This window comes from Colletotrichum phormii (genome assembly GCF_030913505.1).
Source record: "Colletotrichum phormii strain CBS 102054 chromosome Unknown BDP81scaffold_11, whole genome shotgun sequence".
NCBI lineage: Eukaryota > Fungi > Ascomycota > Sordariomycetes > Glomerellales > Glomerellaceae > Colletotrichum > Colletotrichum phormii.
In genome coordinates, this window is record NW_026851453.1 from 1,290,075 (window position 1) to 1,312,548 (window position 22,474).

General features: G+C 51.5%; 6 protein-coding genes across 6 annotated transcripts; 3 read left to right on the top strand and 3 right to left on the bottom strand.

The window, feature by feature from the left end:
- Positions 1-507: 507 nt before the first annotated feature.
- BDP81DRAFT_461603 (amidase) lies at positions 508-2,391 on the top strand (the record flags this gene model as incomplete). The annotated part of the gene is made up of 5 exons (XM_060593798.1): positions 508-795; positions 867-1,278; positions 1,351-2,013; positions 2,078-2,221; positions 2,282-2,391. The coding sequence occupies 5 exons, from the start codon at positions 508-510 to the stop codon at positions 2,389-2,391; spliced, it is 1,617 nt and encodes a 538-aa protein (XP_060444916.1).
- A 93-nt stretch (positions 2,392-2,484) lies between these two features.
- Positions 2,485-3,467, bottom strand: BDP81DRAFT_36395 (putative alanyl-tRNA synthetase). Its single transcript, XM_060586479.1, has one exon. It carries the CDS (start codon positions 3,385-3,387, stop codon positions 2,578-2,580), a length of 810 nt encoding a protein of 269 aa, XP_060444917.1. The 5' UTR covers positions 3,388-3,467; the 3' UTR covers positions 2,485-2,577.
- Positions 3,468-11,707: 8,240 nt separating this feature from the next.
- BDP81DRAFT_450211 (uncharacterized protein) lies at positions 11,708-12,816 on the top strand (the record flags this gene model as incomplete). Its single annotated transcript, XM_060592498.1, has 5 exons — positions 11,708-11,757; positions 11,943-11,983; positions 12,152-12,445; positions 12,485-12,535; positions 12,788-12,816. The coding sequence occupies 5 exons, from the start codon at positions 11,708-11,710 to the stop codon at positions 12,814-12,816; spliced, it is 465 nt and encodes a 154-aa protein (XP_060444918.1).
- Positions 12,817-13,719: 903 nt separating this feature from the next.
- Positions 13,720-15,237, top strand: BDP81DRAFT_375753 (uncharacterized protein; the record flags this gene model as incomplete). The annotated part of the gene is made up of 5 exons (XM_060586725.1): positions 13,720-13,811; positions 13,882-14,044; positions 14,129-14,214; positions 14,322-14,652; positions 14,718-15,237. 5 exons carry the CDS (start codon positions 13,720-13,722, stop codon positions 15,036-15,038), a joined length of 993 nt encoding a protein of 330 aa, XP_060444919.1. The 3' UTR covers positions 15,039-15,237.
- A 201-nt stretch (positions 15,238-15,438) lies between these two features.
- BDP81DRAFT_472167 (uncharacterized protein) lies at positions 15,439-18,481 on the bottom strand (the record flags this gene model as incomplete). Its single annotated transcript, XM_060594603.1, has 5 exons — positions 17,208-18,481; positions 17,048-17,178; positions 16,624-16,714; positions 16,157-16,571; positions 15,439-16,103 (listed from the first exon to the last, which is right to left on the bottom strand). The coding sequence occupies exons 1-5, from the start codon at positions 18,078-18,080 to the stop codon at positions 15,439-15,441; spliced, it is 2,175 nt and encodes a 724-aa protein (XP_060444920.1). The 5' UTR covers positions 18,081-18,481.
- A 1,184-nt stretch (positions 18,482-19,665) lies between these two features.
- BDP81DRAFT_375756 (uncharacterized protein) lies at positions 19,666-20,846 on the bottom strand. Its single transcript, XM_060586726.1, has 2 exons — positions 20,356-20,846; positions 19,666-20,288 (listed from the first exon to the last, which is right to left on the bottom strand). Exons 1-2 carry the CDS (start codon positions 20,815-20,817, stop codon positions 19,863-19,865), a joined length of 888 nt encoding a protein of 295 aa, XP_060444921.1. The 5' UTR covers positions 20,818-20,846; the 3' UTR covers positions 19,666-19,862.
- Positions 20,847-22,474: the final 1,628 nt, after the last annotated feature.

Sequence of the window (22,474 nt, forward strand, 5' to 3'; positions counted from 1 at the left end):
CTGGAACCCATCGAAACGAGTGGACTTGATACAAACTTGACAGCAAGTAGTTGAGCTTATCAATGTGAATGTGAATTGAGTTGGTGGTTGAAGTCTCCGCCCGCCGTTTCAACATGAATGTTCCCCGGCTGTCTTATCTATCGAGACAAACCCCCCTTCGCATTTTTCACAGTTCCCGAGGATCCGAACTGGCACTGTAACACGTCCCTCCTTGGTCTCCTCAACTAAGATCTCGGGCGATGCGACCCGAAGCAAATCACCGATGACCGGTGCAGCGCGGGGCGGATTGTTCGCGCCAATTGCTCCTAGACTACCAATGTAGTTAATACTTAGGCCACCAGTAGCCGTGGCTGGTTTATTTAACAGATTCGGAGCCGGGTGTCTAGACTCAACCTGAAGAGGCTATCGTTTTCCCTGACCACTTCGTTATCTTATCGTACGCGAACTCTAGAGACAACCTCGTACGCAACATCCAAGTCAAATCTCTCAGCAAACAGGTACTTCACCATGGGTAGCATTAAGACTGAGACGTGGGAGCTGGCGGCCGCCAAGAAACGAGAGTCCCTCGCGGCATCTCTCCCCTCAGAATGGCTGGTTCCCAAGAACCTCCTGCCCCCAGACTCCCAAGACGACGTCACATCGTGGCCCGAGACTTCGGGCTGGTTCACCGAGACAGAGCTCGCCATCACGAACAGCGATGCCGCCGACCTGATCCCCAAGCTCGCATCAGGAGAGCTGAAGTCGCTAGAAGTAACGAAGGCATTCTGCAAGAGGGCTGTCGCCGCTCATCAGTTGGTGAGTACCCCTCCCCTCTCCTCCACTCCCTTCACTTGCTGGTGAGCTCTTCACTCACAGGGGAAATCTAGACAAACTGCCTTTCAGAAACATGTTTCGACCGCGCACTCGCAACGGCAAAAGCCAGAGATGAACATCTCGAGCGCACAGGAAAGCCCATCGGCCCCTTCCACGGCCTGCCCATCTCCCTCAAGGACAACTTCAATCTCAAGGGACTCGACGCCACCGTAGGCTTTGTTTCTCACATTGGCAACCCCTCCGAGTACGACGCTGCGCTCGCGACGTTGCTGGAGGAGGCCGGCGCCGTCTTTTACGTCAAGACGAACGTGCCGACGGCGATGATGATTGCGGAATCGGTCAACAACGTCTTTGGCCGGACAGTGAACCCTAGGAACAGGAATCTTACTAGCGGTGGGAGCTCCGGCGGCGAGTCTGCGCTTATTACATTCAAGGGCAGTCCGCTTGGTATCGGAACGGATATTGGTGAGTCTTGATCAGTCCTTCTCTGACTTGAACTTGGACGAAGGTCGGCCGCTGATTCTCTCATTCGTGTAGGTGGTTCTCTCCGCATTCCCGCCGCGTGCACCGGCATCTTCACCCTCCGACCATCCTTCGGCCGCTTCCCCACCTTAGGCTGCCGCTCCGGCATGGGCGGCCAGGAAGCCGTCCAGTCCGTCAACGGACCCATGACCCGGACCATCACCGATCTCGAACTCTACAGTAAAACCGTCGTCAACCAAAAGACCTGGCTTTACGACCCGCGCTGTGTACCCATCCCGTGGCGCGAAGAGCAACTCCCTTCCAAGCTGAAGATCGCAGTCATGTGGAACGACGGCATGGTCAGACCCACGCCACCCGTAGCCCGCGCACTTAAGGCGACTGTCGAGAAATTGAAGGCCGCTGGTAACGATATCGAGATTGTCGACTGGGAGCCCATTGATCACAGGCAGGGACTGACTTTGATCGAGCGCATGTTTGTCGCTGACGGCGGTATCTCTATCCAAAAGGAGCTTGAGAAGACGGGAGAGCCACTCAGGCCTGAGATGGCGGCGTACGGGACTGCGAAGGAGCTTGGGACGTATGATATGTGGCAGCTTCACATTGAGCGCACAGCGTTCCAGAAGCGGTACCTCGATCGCTGGACCGCGGCTGGGATCGATGCGATTCTGTGCCCTACGACGCCATTTGCGAGTGTGAAGAGTGGTGCTTTCAAGCATGGTGAGTTTCAAGATTCTGACTGCGTTTCTGCCGTAAATCATCGTTCTAACGCACAAACTTTCAGTTGGATACACGGGTGTCTACAATGTCCTTGACTACTCCTGCGTCTCCTTCCCGACTGGCTTGACAGCAGATCAAAGCTTGGACACGCCTCTCGACTCTACAGAAAAGCCACTGAGCTCAGATTGTGAGGCCATCCATGCCGAGTGTAAGTCGTTCCTATCGAAGTACCAGTCAAGAACAAGGAGACTAATCATTTTCTATTTAGATGATCCCGAAGCGGTACATGGCATGCCTATCAGCCTGCAATTAGTTGCTCGGCGGTTAGAAGAGGAGAAGGCGATCGCCATGGTCAAACATATTCTTAACACGATTTGAGTCTACATAGCCAACTCCGAATAGATGTAATTCTAAGAATCAAGAGTTGTGTATGATCTAAGTTGTGGTTCACATTGGACCTCGAGGTTTTCTGCCGAGAGGATTATGGTCTCGTTCTAGAATCACCATGCACCTTCTACCGTTTATCATTCATGTAACCATGTCGTCACCAACCGCCGAGCCCCCTTATTTCACGGCGTAGCTGACCTTTGACTTCCCCTTACTCCTTGAAATCTTCTTCACAACAGTCTCTCCACACAAATCCGTCGTGTCAACATGCGTACCGCCGCAAGGGTACACCTCGGCGCCCACAATCTCCACAACGCGGAACTTCTCCCCGGGCGGCGGAAGACTCCGGTCGGGAATCAGCCTCTCGAGCCCGCGCGCCCGGAACTCGTCCTCATCCCAGAAGTCGACCTTGACCGGCATCTTGGCCGCCAGGAACTCGTCAACTTTGCCCTGGATCGGCTCCTTCCATTTTCCATCAATGAGCCCCTGAAATTCGCACGATGCAGAGTCGGGGAAATGCGAGGCCTTGAGCTCGTCAAAGCCCTCGACTTCCTTTTCGAGGAGGTGCCGTACCGCTGCGCCGAGGACGTGGCCTGCTGTGTGGAGGCGGGAGTACAGCAGCCTCTTTTCGGCGTCGATGGCTTGGTCTACCTCGTCGCCCTCTTTGAAAAGCGCACTTCCATTGAAGCGTCCAAAGTGCAGTACCTGGCCGTCGCATACGGCGTCCATGCGGACAGAGTTGACAGCGAAGGAGGAGCCTGCGGCGGTCATGAAGCCGATGTCGGAGGGCTGGCCGCCGCCTTGGGGGTGGAAGATTGTTTGCTCCGTAACCACGACATGGTCTTGGTCGCTTCCATCTTTGAAGAGACCGCGGTTAGCTTCTTCGAGGTCTGCAAAGGGGCGGATCGCGGTGACGATAGTCTTTAGGGTGGTGAGTTTTGCGTTGTGCTGGAAGGCCAGGTATGTCCTGGCTGCTGTTGATGCCATCGTTGTGTCTGTGTCTGTGTATGAGCCCTTCCTGTGCCGAGGATGATCCGAAAATGAGATTGGTTGATATAGATCCAAGTCTTGAATGAGCGCCTGTGAATGCTCTATAAGACTGATGAGTTGTCGTGATGCCTTTTCTTCTTGGCTGTTCTAACGGGTTCTAGAGCCGGTGGGTTGACATGAAGGGCGCGCGAGTGATGATGAAATGTGGTCCGAAAAGCACTTTCGTAACGTCTGATGGGGCCTCGGAGCGGCGCGTGCATGCTCCTTTGAAGTTATTGACAGGGGTTGACTTTTCCATCCTCGAAGGATGGGATTCAAGAGCGGCTGTCTGCCTTAATCCATCCTGAGCCTGTGTCAAGCTTTCAACCAGTTGTAGATCAACTCGAACTAACACAAGCTTTTCGGATGGAAACTGGACAGACTACGTCGAGCATACCTAATACTCATGCTCTACATGAGGTAGAATGGGATTTGGATGGCCACATTGGTGGGGTTACATCTTCAGTGATCGCGCCTAAGAAACAGAGCGTACCTGAGTGGCGGAGGGGTTAGGTCGAGCACAATGCCACTACGTCGCTCAGGTGCGGCCAGATCACCCGCCGCCTTAAGGTTGCATGAGGAGCGCGAGCAAGGTGAACAGGGTGAGTTGGTACAGGATCTCAACTCACGGGCTCCAGCGTGTTAGTATCTGTTACCAGGAAGATATTTACAGTTAACAGTTGGACAGTGTACGCTACATTAGTGGCTTGCATTAGTATGTTTCAGGCTACCCTCCCTCCTCCCCAGCTCAACCAACCAACCACCCATCCATCCTAGTTAGACCTAGCCTCCTCAATCCTAGCAGCCTAATAGGTACGTTTTACCTTCCTAATTATAATTAGAAAGGCCTTCTGCTCCTCTAGGATAGGCGGCGGTATAGCTAGCCTAGGCTCTTAGGCTTATTAGAGTCTAGCTTTATGTTACGGCCAGCTAGTCGTAGGGGTAGTTTGCAGAAGTTGAGGCTGCGGAACTGGTAACAGTAATCGTAGTCGTGGAATAGTTTCAAGGAAACTATGTCTGTCAATCGTAAGGGTGGGTAAGGCTTCGGTGATCAGTCGTAGTCTTGTCAAGGTAGTAGCTGAAAGCGGATGTTAATCCTGATACGAAGTTAATTGCTGAAGAAGCTATGGAAAGTCTGTCCTAGAGCCCAGCTCGAGTCGATCCTTATATACAAGTCCGATCCTAACTGAACAGTGCTGAACAGTCCACTTTGTCTGGATATATTGGATATGCCGAATATCCAACATATCCTTGACTCGGTTGGATATGCCGAATATCCAACATATCCTTGACTCGGTTGGATATGTCGCATATCCAACATATCCTTATCCCTTATCATATCTCTTATCATCACGTGACTTGTACCATAGTTCTTCCGTTCCTGGGGTTTCCCCAATGTTCCGTCCCGTCCTGCATTACCCGGGTCCCCTTGGCCCTGATCGATTCACCCAGCCAGACCCCGGGAAGGTTTCGGCTCGACACGATGGACGAGGAGCTTTTCCTCGGCATCATTCAACGCAACTTACAACCCATGCGCCGCACTGCAAGCAACATCCAAGACCCACAGTCTTTAGATCTCCTAGCACAACAGCTTACGGACTGTCTTATTAAAGCACTCACGGCTTCCACAAAGCGCACGCTCGGGAAAGGTACAGGGAGACCATACTGGAGCGAGAGCTGCATACGTAAACACCGAGCCTATGCGAGTAAGCGAGCGATGTTAGCAAGACTCCGCGCAGCCGGAGTGAACTGCCAATGGGAAGAAGAGGAGGTCGAAGCTCTAAAACAGGACTTCCTCTACGAGTTTAAACGCTCCAAGGATGCCTTTTGGAAAGATAAGATCTCCTCAGCCTCCTCAAGCAAAGACATATTTGAAATGGTCGGTTGGCACAAAGCCACAGGATCCTTTCAGACCCCGCCACTCCGAGATGTAGACAACCAAGACACGCTTGTCTCACAACCAAAAGAGAAGCGCGACTTATTTACCCGCGTCCTCCTTAGAAACGCTGCAATCTCCGAGGACATACCAACAGAAAGCCCAGTCTTACAAAGGCAAGCTACGCTTCCTTTCCCACAGGTTACGAAGGACGAGGTACGGTCTTCGGTTCTCACCGCGGGAAACACGACTCCTGGGACCGACGGAATCACTACGACTACTTTGAAAATAGCATGGCCAGTTATCGAGGATATTGTCCTCTCACTTTATAGCGGGTATATACGCGAGGGTTAGCATCCTACTTATTTTAAAGAAGCAACTCTCGTGATCCTAGCAAAACCGGGAAAAAGAGACAAGACACTCCCGCGCTCCTATAGGCCAATTGCGCTCTTGGCCGTCCTCGGAAAAGGCTTAGAGAGACTCATCGCTAGACGACTTACCTAGATCGTAGTTAAACATCGTGTTCTGTACGATCAACAGTTTGGAGCACTCCCTCTTCGCTCTTATAGCGACCTTATCGCAGCGGCTATCCACGACATCGAGTGCGCCTGGCAAAGAGGCCTGGTTACCTCTATGCTTACGCTCGATATAAAAGGGGCTTTCGACGCCGTGCTCCCAGGACGACTGGTCCGACGCCTCTGCGAACAAGGATAGCCGGAGAACCTCGTACGCTAGGTCTCAAGCTTTGTTACCGGAAGGAGAGCTAGAATAAGACTTGATGGGGAGGTAGGAGACGTCTTCGGTCTCGAATACGGACTACCACAAGGCTTACCCGTGTCTCCCATTCTGTTCATGCTCTATATTGAACCTCTTTTTAAGCTAGGTATAGCTCGCTTAAGAAGGAAGCGATCTCGTTTCGGCTACGCCGATAACGTCGCTATCTTAGCAAGCTCAACATCACTAAAGAACAACTATGACATTCTAACTAAGGAATAGAAAGAAACCTTAGGATAGGCCGCGACGGAAGGAATCACTTTTGACCTCGATAAGTCCGAACTGATCTACTTTACTAAGAGACGAAAAGACGGAAACTTATTAATCACAGTAGGTTTACCGGATGGGAGGCATTATATAGTTTAGGCTATTAAAGAAGGCTCTTCTCTACGCTGGCTCGGCGTTTACTTCGACCGTAAACTTATATTCAAGAGTTACGTAAGAAACCTCTCCGCAAAAGCATGCTAAGTAGTTAATAGACTACGGGGACTAGGGAACACTATCTGGGGCGCGCCTGCGTACTTACTTCGTCGAGCGATTACCTCTTGTGTATTACCTACTCAGTACTATATATCTGAAGTATGGTGGCCCGGCAAGAGCCGGATAAAGAATGGACGTACTATCTTAAACGGCGTTAGTAGTCTACTACACCAACTGGGCGCGACGCAAACCAAAGCCATTAGAGCGATGGTCCCCGTATACAGAACTACGCCTGTACCGATCCTACAGCGCGAGGCGGCTCTACCCCCAGCAGAGGTGATACTGGATGCGAAGCTCCACACAGCGTCCACCAGAATCCATCGTCTGGACGAGCGACACCCTCTCCGAACGAGACTCAGGGACAAATCAGGACCAGACTCACGGCTACGACGAATGGCAAGCCTCGTAAGCAAAAATACCGAATACATCGATCCGTTAGAACTCCCCCCTTGGGAGCAACTAGCGGACTGGCAGACAGCCCTCGCCAGGGTCGGCTACGAACCTAATAAGACCAAAGAAGAACAGGCCCTCTCCTTTGCAGGCAGGATGGCAACTTTCTCCAAGCGGGACATTGTTGTCCACACTGACGGGTCCCAGATGTCGGACGGCAGCAGCACCTCCGCCGGAGCAGGCTGGGTAGGGTACCAAGCTACACGGCAGATCTTCCGCGGATCCGAACTACTCGGCTCCCAAACTGAGGTGTATGACGCGGAGGCATATGCTGCGTATCACGGCCTGATGGAAGCCACCCGGGCTCCTACGGCTCGTATGGCAGATAACGTCCACATCTGCCTCGACAACCTCGCAGTCGCGGCTAGACTATACTCCCAGAGCATAGGAAGCAGCCAGGCTAGATTTAGGGCCTTCAATAGGCTCTCTTCCTCCTGGACTCGGAGACAAAGAGAGAGCTGGACAACCCCCGGCAGGGTTTATGTTTGGTGGTGCCCTGGGCACACGGGAGTACTAGGAAATGAAGAAGCGGATGCTCTAGCCAAGGAAGCCTGCAAACTAATCCCAAAATCACAACCACAGCCCTCATTAGCGCACCTAGAAAGGCAAGCTAAAGCAGCTGCCTTCCAAGCCTTTGCCAGAAAATGGCTGTCCCAATGCCCTCGGTAATATGCCGACCTCGAGATAATTCTTCACCCCAAGCCGCCCGAACTCCGCCTCCCTCGGCACTTACTAGGAAGGCTATACGTAGCAAGATCCCATCATGGAGACTTTGCAGCATACCACGAGAGATTCGCTCATCAAGATGCGTTGCTCAACTGCAGCTGTGGGAAACCCAAGACACCAGTCCATTTCTACTTCTGCAAGCGTGGACGCAAGGCTACACCGCGCTACCTCCGCCAACGTATGGCCAAAGCAAGTATTGATTTCTTGTTAGGTTCTGCTAAGGGAGCCTCTCTTCTATGCGAATGGATAGAGGAGACCAATTTCTTTTCCGAAATTTGCCCGAGTCATTGAACAGGAACGTTAGGTGAAGACGGTAGCCTGTAACATAGTTTAGATTAGTATAGACCATGTCGGCATAGCGCCCGGCACGTCCTTTTGTTACCAGACGTTAAATACATCATCATCATCATCATCATCATCATCGTCCCGTCCTGCATATATGATGCGCCGTGGCCGCTAGGCGTCAGCGGGGCACGCCCTGGTCTCATGTTGGGTCGTAACAAGAAGGTAAAGCTCTAGATAATAGACCGTATAGTTATATAGCTTTAGTTCGTCGTTATAGGAGGAAACAAGGTTATCTAGGATATTATTAAGGAGGCGGTATACTATATTATACTTAGATTAGGCCGTATTAGTACGTTGAAGCGCCGCGGCGGCGGTAGAGGGTATTTCGCTTCCCTGTGATGTACGAAGACGGGATAGGAGCGGCGCTAATGGGCGCGGCGGCAGCGCGTACGGGCGCGATAAGGTCAAAAGGGGGTCCGGTAGCGAGCTGTCGGCATGCTGAGAGCTTGCGAGGCCTCCCTGAGGCCTCGCGGGCGGCGCGCCCGCGTCTAGCTGTGAGGCCATCGTGGGCGATAATTCGTAACTTGGGTGCAGGAAGTGGTGTTAGTGGGTGGGTGTAGGCCCTGACAAGACACTAACAGTGGGTGTCTCACGCGGGTGATGCGTGCGGAAAGTGCTGCCGTCAGTCCTGTATGGATCTGAAGTATGGTTCTCGGGCCGTACTAAGCCGGCTGCGCTCCCGCAACTCTCGAGGATGTGCGCCACCCTCCGTAACCCCTCCGTGAACACTGGCCAGAAGGGTTACTTTATTACCATTAATAAGACCATTATCGCTGCTGCCTGGGCCGTGCTCCCGGTCTGGCGTACTACGCCTACTGACATCCTGCTCAAGGAGTCAGGTCTTCCCGCTGCGGTCACCGCGCTGGAAGGGGCCAGACTACGCTTTGCCGCGAGGCTATGTCGACTTGACCCCTAACACCCGCTGGTACCTAGGCTGGAGGAACGCACCCCTGGACGCTTTGGACGAGACATACGTCTCTAGCGAACCTACGCGTTACTACCCCTATGCCCTCGGCCGGCTCTAGTCCTCCCGAATCCCCCCGCACCCCAGCGAGACACCAAAGAAGAAGCCGCTGCTGCATTTCTGTAGATAATAAAAGCGCCCCCGCGATCCGACCTAGTGATCTACTCCGACGGGTCTATGCTGTTTGAAGGCGCTGTGGGCTACGGATATGTGATATACCGTGGGCCTAAGGCCATCGCGGAAGGCCGCGGCCGCCTCGGCGAATACACTGAAGTCTTCGATGCCGAGGCTGAGGGGGCCCGTCTGGGCCTACGGCGAGTACTGAACCTAGCTGCCACCTCCCCTACTATAATCTATCTTTGCCTCGATAATAATGGCGTTCTCAACTTCATCTCGGGTTTCGGACGATCTCCCGCCAGCTCGCAGGCTGCTATGCTTGAGATACTCGACGCCCAGCGGGCAAAGGATATAAAATGCCACTGGTCGCCCGGACATACCGGGATCCCTGGAAACGAATTAGCTGATAAGCTCGCCAAAGAAGGAGCCGCTCTCCTACTGCCTGACCCTCTACCGCTAGCATCATATGCTGGGATAGCGAAGATAGCCCGCGCTAGAGCCCGTGGCCACTATTCACGATGGTGGTATACTTCGAAGTAAAAGCCCAAACCAGGCTATAAAAAAACTGATGCTGCCCTCCGTTGCCCTCCGGAATTAGACCTATGGCGTCCTCTTTTATACTACCTCCTCGCTGCTCGTTCTGGCTATGGCTATTTCCACGCCTACTATAGGCGCTTTTAGCACGACGGAGACTTCAAATGTAACTGCGGGCGGAAATTATCGCCTACTTATAGTAGTAGTAGTAGTAGTAGTAGTAGTAGTATTTAACATCATCAGGGACAGGAGCCTAGCTATCTAACTAACTAAGACCGATCAACCAGAGCGCCCTTTGGGCATATGATGTGCCGTGCCGCTATCTAAACAGCGTACGACAAGTCAGACAATCTGTAATATACACTTTTCTTCTCGTGCCTAGAGCAGTGGATATTATTAGCTAATCCCTAGGGTCCGTTCAGTTCTAAAAAGCACGGCAACAGGGGTTTCCTAACTCGGCAGAAGCGAATGGGCCTTGAGTAGCCCTACATCGTCCACAGACGACGGGCTATAACGAAAAGGCCGGCCCTTGCGGGCGTAACTACCCACGAGTGCATTTTTCTGTTTTCTAGTATTATCTCGAGTAGATCGGGAAAAATAAAGGAGGGAGAGGGAGTGTAGAGATAGGGCTATGGCCTAAGAGGTATCGGTAGGTATATGATAAAGTGTAAGGCGTGGTATCTCGGGCTCGCTATCCCCTCACAGGGAGTGCGTTTCGAAGTACCGCGTCAAGCGCTCGAACTTCTCAAAGGCGCCCGGATGTCCAATCAAGGCGTACTAGTAGGCTTCGGCCTGGCCCTTCGGGGGCGGTAAGGGGCCCGGATCCTTTTTAGTCCCGGCAATCGGCCATAGCGCCGCCGTACGGCGGTTCTTCGCGCAGTATACTGGATGGGTAGGTGATAATTTCCGTCCGCAGTTACATTTGAAGTCCCCGTCGTGCTGAAAGCGCCTGTGGTGCGGGAGAGAGGATCTCAGGCACCGCCTCCGCGAAGAAAAGCTTAACGCCAAGAGTCAAGATGGAGAAAGATATGACTCGCTCTTCTTGCTTAGACAGTAGAGATCGGAGGGATTACAAAGTTGACCGTGGATAGTAGATCAAGGTGGTCAGGGGTAAGGCATTTATCATAACAGAGACTTGACGAGTGGAAGAAGTGCAGCAAATGCTACAAGTTGCCACAACATCTCGAACCCACTCCGAGAACGCAATCTCCGCCACGGTGGCGGAGTACATTCTTCTTCTTCACAATGTCCCCCGGATGTTAGCCGCGGTTTCGTTGACTTCTCATGGCTATTGCGACGCGTTGACCAACCACCAGCTCGTCTAAGACTGCATGAAGTTCCCAATGTGTAAAGCAAGTAAACTTGTGTCACGAAAGAGGTGTAGAAGTGGATCCCTCAGGGGTAGAGATAAGGAGTAGATAGGGGTATGGGCATACAAAAGGGGCTCCCTCGAGGGCTTCCCTTTTCCTCTTTGCCATAGTTGATTAGACCACAGTTGAGATCCCGATTTCCATGAGCTACTCTATATGCTGATTCGTGACAATTATGAGCCCAGCTCTTTTTGAGGTTTCTACTTAAGCCCTAACCCGCGATTATTAGCGTATAGATCCTGTGCGTTCTTGTTATGAAGATGGAGGAGAAGACGAAGGCGCCTACCACGATGGGTATACGCCTTGCGGAATAAGGTGACTGGCCGTAGTATTTCCTTCAGCTGTGCTTTCAGGTACTGTAATATAGTGTCTAGTAGTACGTCAATCTAGACGCTAAAGATGCCGATGATCTTTCCAAGTTATCCAAGCGCCTGCCCACATTCGACGAGACGGTTCTGAAGCGCGAACGCCAGCTTCAGCGGCGCTACGAGGCCGAGCATACCGCATAGGTAGCCCGACAGCGTATATAAGGGTAGGCTATTACTGCTTAAGTAGTAGCTAAGGAGGATCCCGAACCATAATAGCTACTACCGGTTATAGAGGAGGGTGTAATAGATATATACAATACGAGGTAATAGGAGCATGGGTATATGGCTATGGATCGCTCTGAGCTCCGTAGTGGATATCAGAAGGTATGGAAGTAGGTGGATTCGACCGTAGTAGACGGCTTGCTGCTTGCAGTTCAGTCTGAACTGGCCGCGGGCTCGAGTATTAATAACGATAGTGCCATTATTCTGTAGGCTATAATTTGGATCTTAAAGAAGAGGATGGCGCCTAGCGAGGCTAGTACTATTAGCGCTATACGCTAGGCATATAGAGAGGTCCTTGCTAGGGCTAAGCTGCTTAGTACGATGTTAAGTACGTGGTATCACGAGTGGCACGAGTGCTTCCTACATGGCCAGGCGTACAAGATCCTTGAGTTTAAGGGATCGCTCGTAGTACTGGACTTTTTACGTACTATTACGGTCAGACTATCCCCACAATGGGGTAGGAGGTAGTTGGAGGATTACCTTAATGCTCTCGTAGACGGGGATACTACCCGCTCTATCGAGGCGTACGGTATAATATTTTCGACATTAGTATACGAGGTCGGGTCTGCCGTGAGCTCGAGCGACGTGGGCTCGAGCTCGGGGGTGGCTGGAGGGAGCACCGGAGTATATTCGACCTTTGCGGGCCGCTCTGATGGCTACCCTCTACGGAAGAAGGATAGTGGTGGCGGTAGTAAGCCTCGAGATGATAAGGAGTATGAGGACTGCCCTTATAAGAAAAGGCACTTCTGGGACCCTACTAGATGCTATCGCCTAGAGAAGGCCCTTACGGGTAAGTGTGAGTAGCGGGACGTATATCTGCCCGAGGCAGACAAGGAGAAGCTTCTGGCTGAGCTCGATGAGGATAAATGGAAGGACCTCTGTGAGTGGCTTAAGTAGAAGGGGTGACTGAAGGAGAAGAAGATCGAGGCCGGCGATGGGCATATCACGGCTTGATCGCGGTGTGTGTATGACCTCTAGTTGGGGGATGTAAAGTGGTGGAAGTGACGGCTTGCTCGACTCGAGGCTGGTTAGGGGCATGCTGTGGGCGATTCCTGGGCGGCGATTATTTTATAATAGAGATAGAGGGCTAACTAGAGGCTAGATACTACGTGCTGATTAATGTAGTTAATAGTTAGGAATAGCTTCATTTTGACGAAGTAGACGACGAAGTAGAAGGCGACGATGGGTTGGTGTGTGTATCGGTAGTGCCCCTTGGGCGCCGCCAAGGGGGTGTGTTACGAAAGAGGTATAGCAGTGGATCCCTCAGGGATAGAGATAAGGAGTTGATAGGGGTATGGGCATACAAAAGGGGCTCCCTCGAGGGCTTCCCTTTTCCTCTTTGCCATAGTTGATTAGACCACAATTGAGATCCCGATTTCCATGAGCTATTACTCTATATGCTGATTCGTGTCAACTTGCTAGAGTGAAGGAGCAATTCACACTTTCCCTGAACCCACAACTACATGTCGAATTCACCAAGAACATCGGGCCCGCGAGCTTTTGCTTGTCATATCGATCTAGACACGAGCCGCACTAGTCTACTCTCAGCACCGGACTACACATCCTAGACTACAGATCATGAAAGCGATTCGTGCGATGTAGCATTCTGAATGATGGAATAACCTCTCCGGGAGACCTTATCTCTATCCCCATGTGAGATGCAGCTGAAGTGCGGGTAGGAAGACGTGCCTCGGTGGGGGTTATGGATAACCTATGCAACAGGGGGGCTCGGTCGGTCTTAACTGACTTGGCTTATTGCGCCATGCGCAGGTACGCAACCACAGAAAACTCGAACTCTTGCAGATTGACTGCCAGGTATCTTATTTTTGGACAGGCAGAAATAATCAAGGTCAACGAAATGCCTTGAGGATGTTTGTTCACCAAAGTCTGACTTAGATAAATAGATGTTGATCTGTCCCAAAAACTAGAGACTTTCTTTCGGGGCAAGCACACAGTCTTTACTACAATCACCAACAAGCTTCACTCATTCTTTTACCATAAGTCATTCATTAGAGTCATTCTTTTACCTCTTCAAAGTTGGAAGATAATCAACCATTAGCAACAATGCCTTCCCTCTTGTCCACCGCAATCACCGTCCTCGCTGCTTCTCAGGGAGTCCTGGCAGCCTGCACCAACCCTTCCGTCCGCAAATCTTGGTCGGTTTTGCCCTCTTCATTTTAGTGACCGCAGCCATAATAATGAAATTGGCTAACACGAAACCAACAGGTCGGCCCTGACTGACGATGAAAAGACATCGTACATTAGCGCGACCCTCTGCTTGATGGACCCTGCTCAAGCTCCCGCCAAGACGGGCTACGCTGGCTCCACTACTCGCTGGGAGGAACTCCAGGCTGCCCACGTCTCTCAGGCTCAGTTCGTCCACTCTGTTGTAAGTCTTCACAATAATCATAAGTCGAGTGAATGGACAAGTGCAATATCGAAGATGATGGCTAATCGAGAGGTCGTTGTTTAGGGCGCTTTCTTCCCTTGGCACCGTTGGTACATGACCGTCCAGGAGAATCTCCTTCGCGATGACTGCGGATACACCGGTCCCATGCCGTAAGTAATCCATTGCAGATCAACTTGTCTCTCTTGCCCGGCAGTATGCAGGGCTTGACGCATATGTATCAATCTCAAATACGATTTGTCACTAACAAGATGACCAGGTACTGGGACGAGCAGGCTGAGCAGGCAGTCGTTCCCTTGGAGAATGCGAGCATCCTAAACGCTAGCGCCACTGCCGGCTTCGGCTCCGCCTCGCTCGATGAGAACGGTTGCGTCGTCGACGGACCCTACACGAACGTCAGATTGACCCTTGACACCGAGCTCAACCGCGTCGCCCCTGTCTGCCTGAGCCGTGACTTCAAGCAAAAGGACTACGATCAGGTCGCCCAGAAAATCATCGATGCTTGTATGGCGCTCGAGGACTACGTAAACCTCAACAACTGCTTGGGTGCTTCCCCTCACACCGGTGGCCACTACGCCATTGGCGGTACTGTAAGCAACGACTCCATTATCGCAGTATGCTACTTTCTCTTCACGACACTAATCGTATCATTCAGATGGATGACCCTTCTCTCTCACCCGGTGATCCCCTCTTCTTCCTTCACCACACCAACCTCGACCGCCTCTGGTGGCAGTGGCAGGCCCAGAACGAGTCCCGCCTGACCGATATTGGCGGCAACAACGTTGCCCAAGGCTTCTTCTGGTCCGGCGTGCAGCCTTCTTCCCTTGGTGTCGACGCCTTCCTGCCCTACTTCAACGACAATGGCAACGAGACTACCCTCGACCACGTCATGTGGATGGCTGGCATTGCAGAGAACATTACCATTGCTGAAGTTATGGACATCAAGAGCGATGCTATCTGCATTGAGTACCAGTGAAATCATTTCACCATGCGTCTAGAGCACCTTGCTTTTGTTTGTTGTTTGGACTTGGTCTTTTACTAGATTGCAGCTTTAGAAGCGTTGGTGAGGGGATTGGAGTGTTTTCAAGTTCCTAGTTAGGCTGAGCGATAATTACATGTAGTTCCTAGCGGATCGATATCATATAGACTGCGTTGCTTCAATCGAAATTCCTGACATTTACTTTCCAGGGCAAGTTATTGCTACCGTGCAGCCGTGCTTAGTTGTGTTGATTGGCTGTTCCTCACTTGTTCGCCCTGGCTGAAGCGGGGAATCCGGCCGATGCCTTTAAATGAGGCGAACATGTGTGTTATGGGAAAATCCACGTCTCAGAAATGCCGCACGGGTTGACATTTTGCCAAAGAACGAACTAAGTAAGTTAGCCGAAAAATTTCTCTGAATTCCCCGGCTCCAGTGTAATTGCGAGATTATTTGGGCTGTGAGCTTTTGATAGTTGCCCAATGAATAGTACTTGAGCATGAAAGGACAATAACTTTTGTTTACAAGCTTTGCTAACATGAACGATGATCTTCCCCGTAGTCCGTCTTTCCCTAAGCTTTGCATACACTTTTGGCGCATCTCGCCACTCAAACTTCTCATCAATCAACACACGCGCCTTCCCCTCCACTATCAACTTGCCGATCTGTTCAAGATCTTCTCGACTGGGCTTAACCCTCACGGAGTGGAACTTTCTCTTTCCACCGCCGAAAAAGCCTGGCAGCAAGCTCCTCCTCAGCATACCCCCCATGGACTTCGACATGCCAACCTGCACAAACACCCCCTTAGACTTGAGGAAATACGAACAGCACTCGTACAGGGCCTCTGGGCTACCGACGTTGTCTACAGCAATATCGAAAACGCACCCCTTCCTTTTGAGTTCTGTAACAACGTTGAGTTTTCGGTAGTCAATGACTTCATCTGCCCCGAGACGCTTGCAAAGATCGACCTTTGCGGTGGAACAAGACGCCACCACGTAGGCCCCGGCGGCCTCTGCGAATTGAATAGTGAAGGAACCCACGCCACCGCTTCCGCCGTTGATAAAGACTTTCGACCCTGGTTTCAGCAACTCTTTCGGAAGCGACTGATATGCCGTCAACCCAGCCGTTCCGATCGCTGCTGCATCGTCGGGCTAACGCCCATCGGAAGTGGTGCAATATTGGAGGAGGGAGCGATAAGGAGTTGGCCGAGACTACCAAATTGCGGGAGTTTGGTGCCGATGCTTAGGGCTCCGAGGACAATTTGTCCCTCTGAGAATCCGTCTGCGCCATTTTTGGAACGGATTCGGCCGCAAAAGTCTGAGCCGGGGCTCGTGTTGGACTGGATCATGAATTTGCCAAAGACTGGGATCTCGGGCAGCTTGTATTCGACGGGGTTAATTCCCGCTGAGATGACTTCGATGAGAACATGATCAAGAGGGAGGGAGGATGCGTCTGGTGGGGTTGCTTTTTCGTTGAGAGAAAGGGAGTTTTCCAGTCTCTTTGATGGAGCTGTACTGCCAAGCTTCCATGTTCGCTGATCGAAGAGGAATATAATGTTCAAGTTGACAGAAATTAAGCAGTATGACTTGAATGTCGTATGCAAACAATAAAGCCCAGCAAAGCCTCAAGCGCCTGATGTCAATCCATATATCGTTACATCCCATCTCGATGCGAATGCTGTTCAAGTCAAAGTCCGCACTTAGTCCAGCGGATTGCAGGGGTCTTTTAAGGTTATCTCGGGTTCGGATTGCTCCTGGTCAGAAAGCTTGTCTGCAGGGGCCTCACACCCTCTGTGCTTTGACAACCATTAGATGGCATTTAGCATCAGGCATCGCTCATTATGGACAACCGGCGGAGTTTGAGCAGTGAGAAAAAATATTGATAGCTAGCTAAGATAGTAAACAGCTAGTTCCCTCAATAAGGTGTTTCGAAAAACCAAGTATCCAGCCGCTAGTCTCAAAGAAAAGGCCAGAAGCGACAGGGAGGTAACTCCGCCCTAGGTTTCCTTACCAGCTGAGTAGGTTAGGGTGGAGAACCTCCATATTATCAACGATACCAAAGTCGCGAATGCCACCACCAGGCGTGTACACACTCCCATTGTATGCAACAGCCGCCATGCCGTGGTGAGGCGTATTCATCGGCTGAAGCAGTCGGTGCGTGCGTCATACACCTCCGTCTCGTTAAACACAAAACCAGCCTCCGGATCCAGGTTTCCTTCGCCTCCAAAGGTGTAAATTCTTTGCCGGACAACAGCTACTGAGACGCCGCCTCGCGGGGTGGGCATGCGCGCGCGCTCGCTCCACTTCAACGTCTTGAGATCGAGGACGTAGACTGTATCGCGGACCGCCGTCTGGCTGCGGAACCGGCCTCCGACAAGGTAAAAGTTGTTCCCGATGACGCCGCCTCCGGCGTGCTCGCGGCCTTCAGGCAAACTAGGCAACGACTCCCATTCCTTCGTGATAAAGTTGTAAGATGAGACAGTATCGACAGTCTCCTGGAGCCCGTCTTCTCCGAGCTCGAGCAGACTGATTCCGCCGGCAACAATAATCCTATTGCCAGTGACGCTAAGGATGGAGCTGCCTCTCTCCGCGCCATTGGGCATGGGCGGGAGCTCAGTCCACGCATTGGTGGCTGGATCATACTCGTAGCAGTTCGGAGTCGCGCGAAACTCAGCGCCGCCAGAGAGCTCGCCGAGGATGTAAACTTTGCCGTTGGCCGCGGCGGCATTGGCGTGGTTCATGGGGATCGGGAGTGGCGCGGCGAAGGACCACTCGTCTTTGGGGACGTTGTACACCTCCACGGAGTCGATTGTGGAGACTCCGGTCGGTTGGCTTGCGTCAGGCTCGATGCCGGCGAGGACGTAGATGTTGTCGCCGAGAGCTACAACAGCTTGCTCTTGGCGGGGACCGCCGCCCAAAGGCTTGGGTACTTCCCACGTCTCGGTAGTGGATAGGGTGCACTTAGGGGGCGCGGGGGCGGCTGCTGACTGTCCACTGAGAAGCGGCAGCAGAGAAAGACAGTAGGCAAGGCGCTTTGTCAACATGATGAAGTAGAAAGAAGTTTAATCTGGATGGCTAAATTGTGATGTCTTGAAGTAGAATTGTCTGGTGTGATGGCGGATGTTAAGAATGATCGAGACCTACTCTTTTGCTTTATACACATTAGGCGCCCTCTTTTCTGGATATCAACGTCATGAACATTCATTCCCTTTCTCTTTACATTGTCAATACGAGCGCCAAGGTGTTGCGTGAAGAGTAAATGGCTGTCTTCAACAGCACAGCCTCATGGAACTACAGCAGAGATGGCATCGTGGAGAGTGACAATATTGGACTCCAAGCATGACGGTCAAAAGCCATTCTATTCTCGGGAAATTCGACTTGTCCGTGTGGCTGGAATCGAAGTCATGCGCAGAAAGGCACTGCCCCAGAAGCATCCCCAGGTACCTAAGCAGCGTGGTGTTTCGGATTCGGATGACACTGGTTCTTGGCAACGGAATACTCTGTCTGTATCCATAGACGGCGATTCACGCCAGCTTACGCATCACAATTTCTACGTTTCTTGGCTACTTCTGTCGCAGCGCCACACGTGGCGCTGCCGGTTACTGCCGTACAATACCGCTTTCCACAAGCCGATTACCTGTCTTGTACGGTATATCCCATCGGGTGCTGATGGACAGCACTTTCGCCAAGACCATGAATTACCCACTATGTATCCACTATTACCCCGCATTTAAAGGGGTACTTGACGATACGTCACTCATCCCTATGCTCTTTTGCCTATTATTATCACTATTATTACCATTTTGATTGATACTGTGATGTCTTCTGGTGATTCTGATACCTCTATTGCATCTAATGTTTCTATTACTTCTATACGCAGCTGTATAGTAGTTGAGGTCCACCCAGAAGACCTTACTGCTGCCTGTAATACAGACTGTACGCCCGAGCGCTGTGACGCAGCTACAGTCCGGCCCCACGAACCTCCGGCAACTCAGCATGGTCCTCCGGGCTCCTTCCGACCCTTCAACGTGCCGCCCCGGGCCCAAGAGATACGGGGGCTGCCGGCAAGCCCGCTTGAACTGTTCCTCCAATACGTTCCGCAGAGCCTCGTAGAGCAGTGGGCCCAGTGGACGAATACAGCACCGTTGTCTAGGGAGTGCCCTAGGGCTAGACGGGCTACAGACAAAAGGAATACCTCTATTCCATGGGAACAGCATAGGAAGGGATCAAGAAAGGTATCTTAACCTTGTACCTATTGTGGTAATAGGAAGGCTTTAAAGGAGATATCTGGGAATGCCATCGCTCGGCAACGACGGCAGACAACTCGAAAGGGCTGCTTAGATTGTAATGTACCGTTATGTATTAGCAAAGATTGCTGGTACCTCTGGCACACCCAGAATTTATAGGAAATAGGGGTACTGCAGCCCTATTGGTTAACTTAATAGATTTGCAAGCCCTTATTGGCTCTACCCCGCCCTTGGCGAAAGTGCTGTCCATCAGCACCCGATGGGATAGATATGACCCTCATACGGATCTTCCACTTAGAGGAATCAAGCCACTTTCTACTATACATGTCTTCCACTTGCTACCTCGCTTTGTGATAACTTCTGTTTACTACCTAGGTATTATACAACTATGATATTTGTAATCATACCATGTCTTGATTGAGGCAGCCAGCGGAGCAAGAAGGACAAGGCAAGGAAAATGTTCAATTTGTTTGACTAGGTACCTTGCATGGGGCTAGCAAGACCATGGTATTGCAGGGGAAAGAGAAATCAATTTGAGGTAGAACGAAGAACGACCAAGGAATTGCGACATCCTCCACCTCATCCAGCACTCTCCATTGCGATATCTTCGTTCTGACTAGCCATCTCTGGGTTAATATAGTCTACAGGCCACCGTATCTCATTGCGCCAGTTTGGCGGAAGAGATCTAAATATTGCGGCAATGAGATGGCGTCCCCAGTCTTTCATGAACAAAAATTGTGATCCAGCGGCATGAAGAACGGTACAGTAGTGCGCAAGGACGACTAAGGATGTAGGGTCCCTGATAACAAGCAAGGCCATGAAGTTGTCACGCAGAATCATGGGCCAAGATACAGCAACGTTCAACTCGGGAGTGATGGATGACGCCCGTTCGATGCTATCTCGGAAGCCCGAGATTGCCTCGTCAATAATGCTCTTGACCTCGAGACTCACGTTTTGCTGGTTCGATACACCCTTCGATTCGCGAGATGTTCCCTTGCAGCAGTCCTAGCAGCTCGTTGACACCAATGTATCAATGGCACTGCATAAATTCCTTCAATATGCCCTGCCGCACATTCTCCCTAGCTGAGGTTAAGACGCCGCTGACACCACGGATAAGAGTAAACACCTCTAGGATATCATCAACCTCCAGCCGACGCAGGGGGCTGTGTAGCGTCGGACCCGAGGCGGCGAAGGCGCCAATGAAGAGTAATGACGACGCAGCGAAGAGGGCATCACAGTTCCCAGACGTGACGTGCGAAATCTCGGCTTGGACCCCGCAGATTGCATGGTGTTGGTGTTGCAGTGCCAAAGATAGCTTCTCTTGACGCTGTTGTTGCTGAGCTTGCGCGGAGGAGGACCCCAATGGTTCGAGGATTGCTTGGTGGAAGGCGAAGATTGCGAGGATCTGGTGCATGAGGTAGGGAGAGTCCGCTGCCACGCCCGGAACCTTGTCACGCCATGTGTGGAGGTTGGCTCCGGGTAAGGTTGCAGAGGTTACGGAGGTGAAGTGGCTCATTAAGCCAAGATCCGACATCTAGGGGTAGGCATTTTCGGCCGCGGATCCGACGGGACAGTCTGCCCCTCCAGAGGGGGGCGGTGTTGTCGATGGGCCTCCGGGTGGAGTGCTGGTGGATAAGATTGTCGACGAGTCGTCTCTCCGGCCGTCTAGCCTAGAGGCGGAATAGTGTCGAGAACTTGACGGAGCGCCATCTTGGATCGTAGCTGGTGTCAGACTGCAATCTATTTGTAGTCTGATGCATGCGCCACATGGTCGATTTTTATCGCACTGAAACAAAGTCAGCCTTGGGTCTGCTCTTTGGTGGGAAAAGGTGGAAAACAAAGTGCGAATCTCCTGCTACGAGACAGGATGGTAGCCCGACGCACCTTGACCTTTCTTTGTTTACAGTTGGAACAACCGTTACGGGACTTCTTGTGTCCAATTCGTGGCATATTGGATAGAGGCGCGATACACGACTAATTGATATGACTGCTTTCGATCCTCGACTCGATTCCGGGGAGTAAAAGTTTGACTGGGGCGCCCGAATCCGAAGCTGATCGACCGCTCATACATATTTATCTATCTTAATCGTACCCAGATTGAGTTGCGGAGATTTGATTTCCAAGAGCCGCGGACTTTCTAAGCTTAGACAGTGGGTGAATCAACACCCGCGACAAAAGCTTGTCAGCGCTAAACTTACACGTATTCGACGCAAGGGCCACCTGTCGTTCGAACATCAGCCAAGACTTAAGCCAAGATATTGACAACTTCAAGACACGAGATGATATCGACAGGATAGCAAGCATAGCCTCAATGGTGTTTACGAAGGATCTGCGAGGAGAGATTTCAATTTGAAATTTTGTCGAGAGACTCGAGGAGCCAAGTTGGAAGAGGCCTATGTCTACGGCATATTTATATGACCATGAGATAGAACAACATGCCGATATGAAGTTTCCTTCACTTGTCCAGAACTCCAGGAAACTACCTTCCATTGCAAAAACTTCAGTTTTTTCGTCGAAGACGCCATAGGAAAAGTCCTTCGCTGCGCAGAAGAAACGACTCAATACTTCATCATTCTAATCATCCAGAATCATGGACTCAACAACAGATAGCAACCCAGGAGAATTCGTTTTCTACCACTACAACCCTTCTCTCCCAGCAGCATGCATCTTCATCGCCCTCTTTGGCATCTCATCCGCGCTGCATATTTTCCAGATGATTAAGCTACGTGCCTGGTACTTTCTTCCATTCTTGATCGGCTGCTGTTGTAAGTGACGCCTATTGTTGACGCTGATTTATCGGCGTTTCCTCTTCTTCAAATTCTTTTATCTCGCACTTGCTGATTTGAGAATGGCACAGTTGAAAAATGTCGGCTACATAGGCCGTGCCTTATCAGCAACGGAGACCCCGAATTGGTCGACAACAGCATACACGATTCAGAGCCTGACGCTTCTCCTTGGGCCCGCGCTGCTTGCTGCGTCTATCTACATGGTTCTCGGCCGTCTCATTCGCTTCCTCGAAGCTGAAAATTTGGCTCTGATAAGAACGAAGTGGTTGACTAAGCTTTTTTGTCCTTGGAGACGTGATCTCTTTCGTGACGCAAGGTGCAGGTTCGTTTCATCTTTTCCCGTCTCTTGTTGTTGTTGTTGTTCTATTTAACGCCGTAGCGGCAAGGGCGCAGCCGCCCTTGCGG

What these genes read in the sequence shown, in the direction of transcription:
- BDP81DRAFT_36395 (XM_060586479.1), bottom strand. Translation starts at nt 3,387, where the DNA reads ATGGCATCAACAGCAGCCAGGACATACCTGGCCTTCCAGCACAACGCA.
- BDP81DRAFT_375756 (XM_060586726.1), bottom strand. Translation starts at nt 20,817, where the DNA reads ATGTCGGATCTTGGCTTAATGAGCCACTTCACCTCCGTAACCTCTGCA. An exon ending in TAACCTCAGCTAGGGAGAAT is followed by an intron (nt 20,289 to 20,355) that starts GTGCGGCAGGGC and finishes ACGAGCTGCTAG; the next exon opens with GACTGCTGCAAGGGAACATC.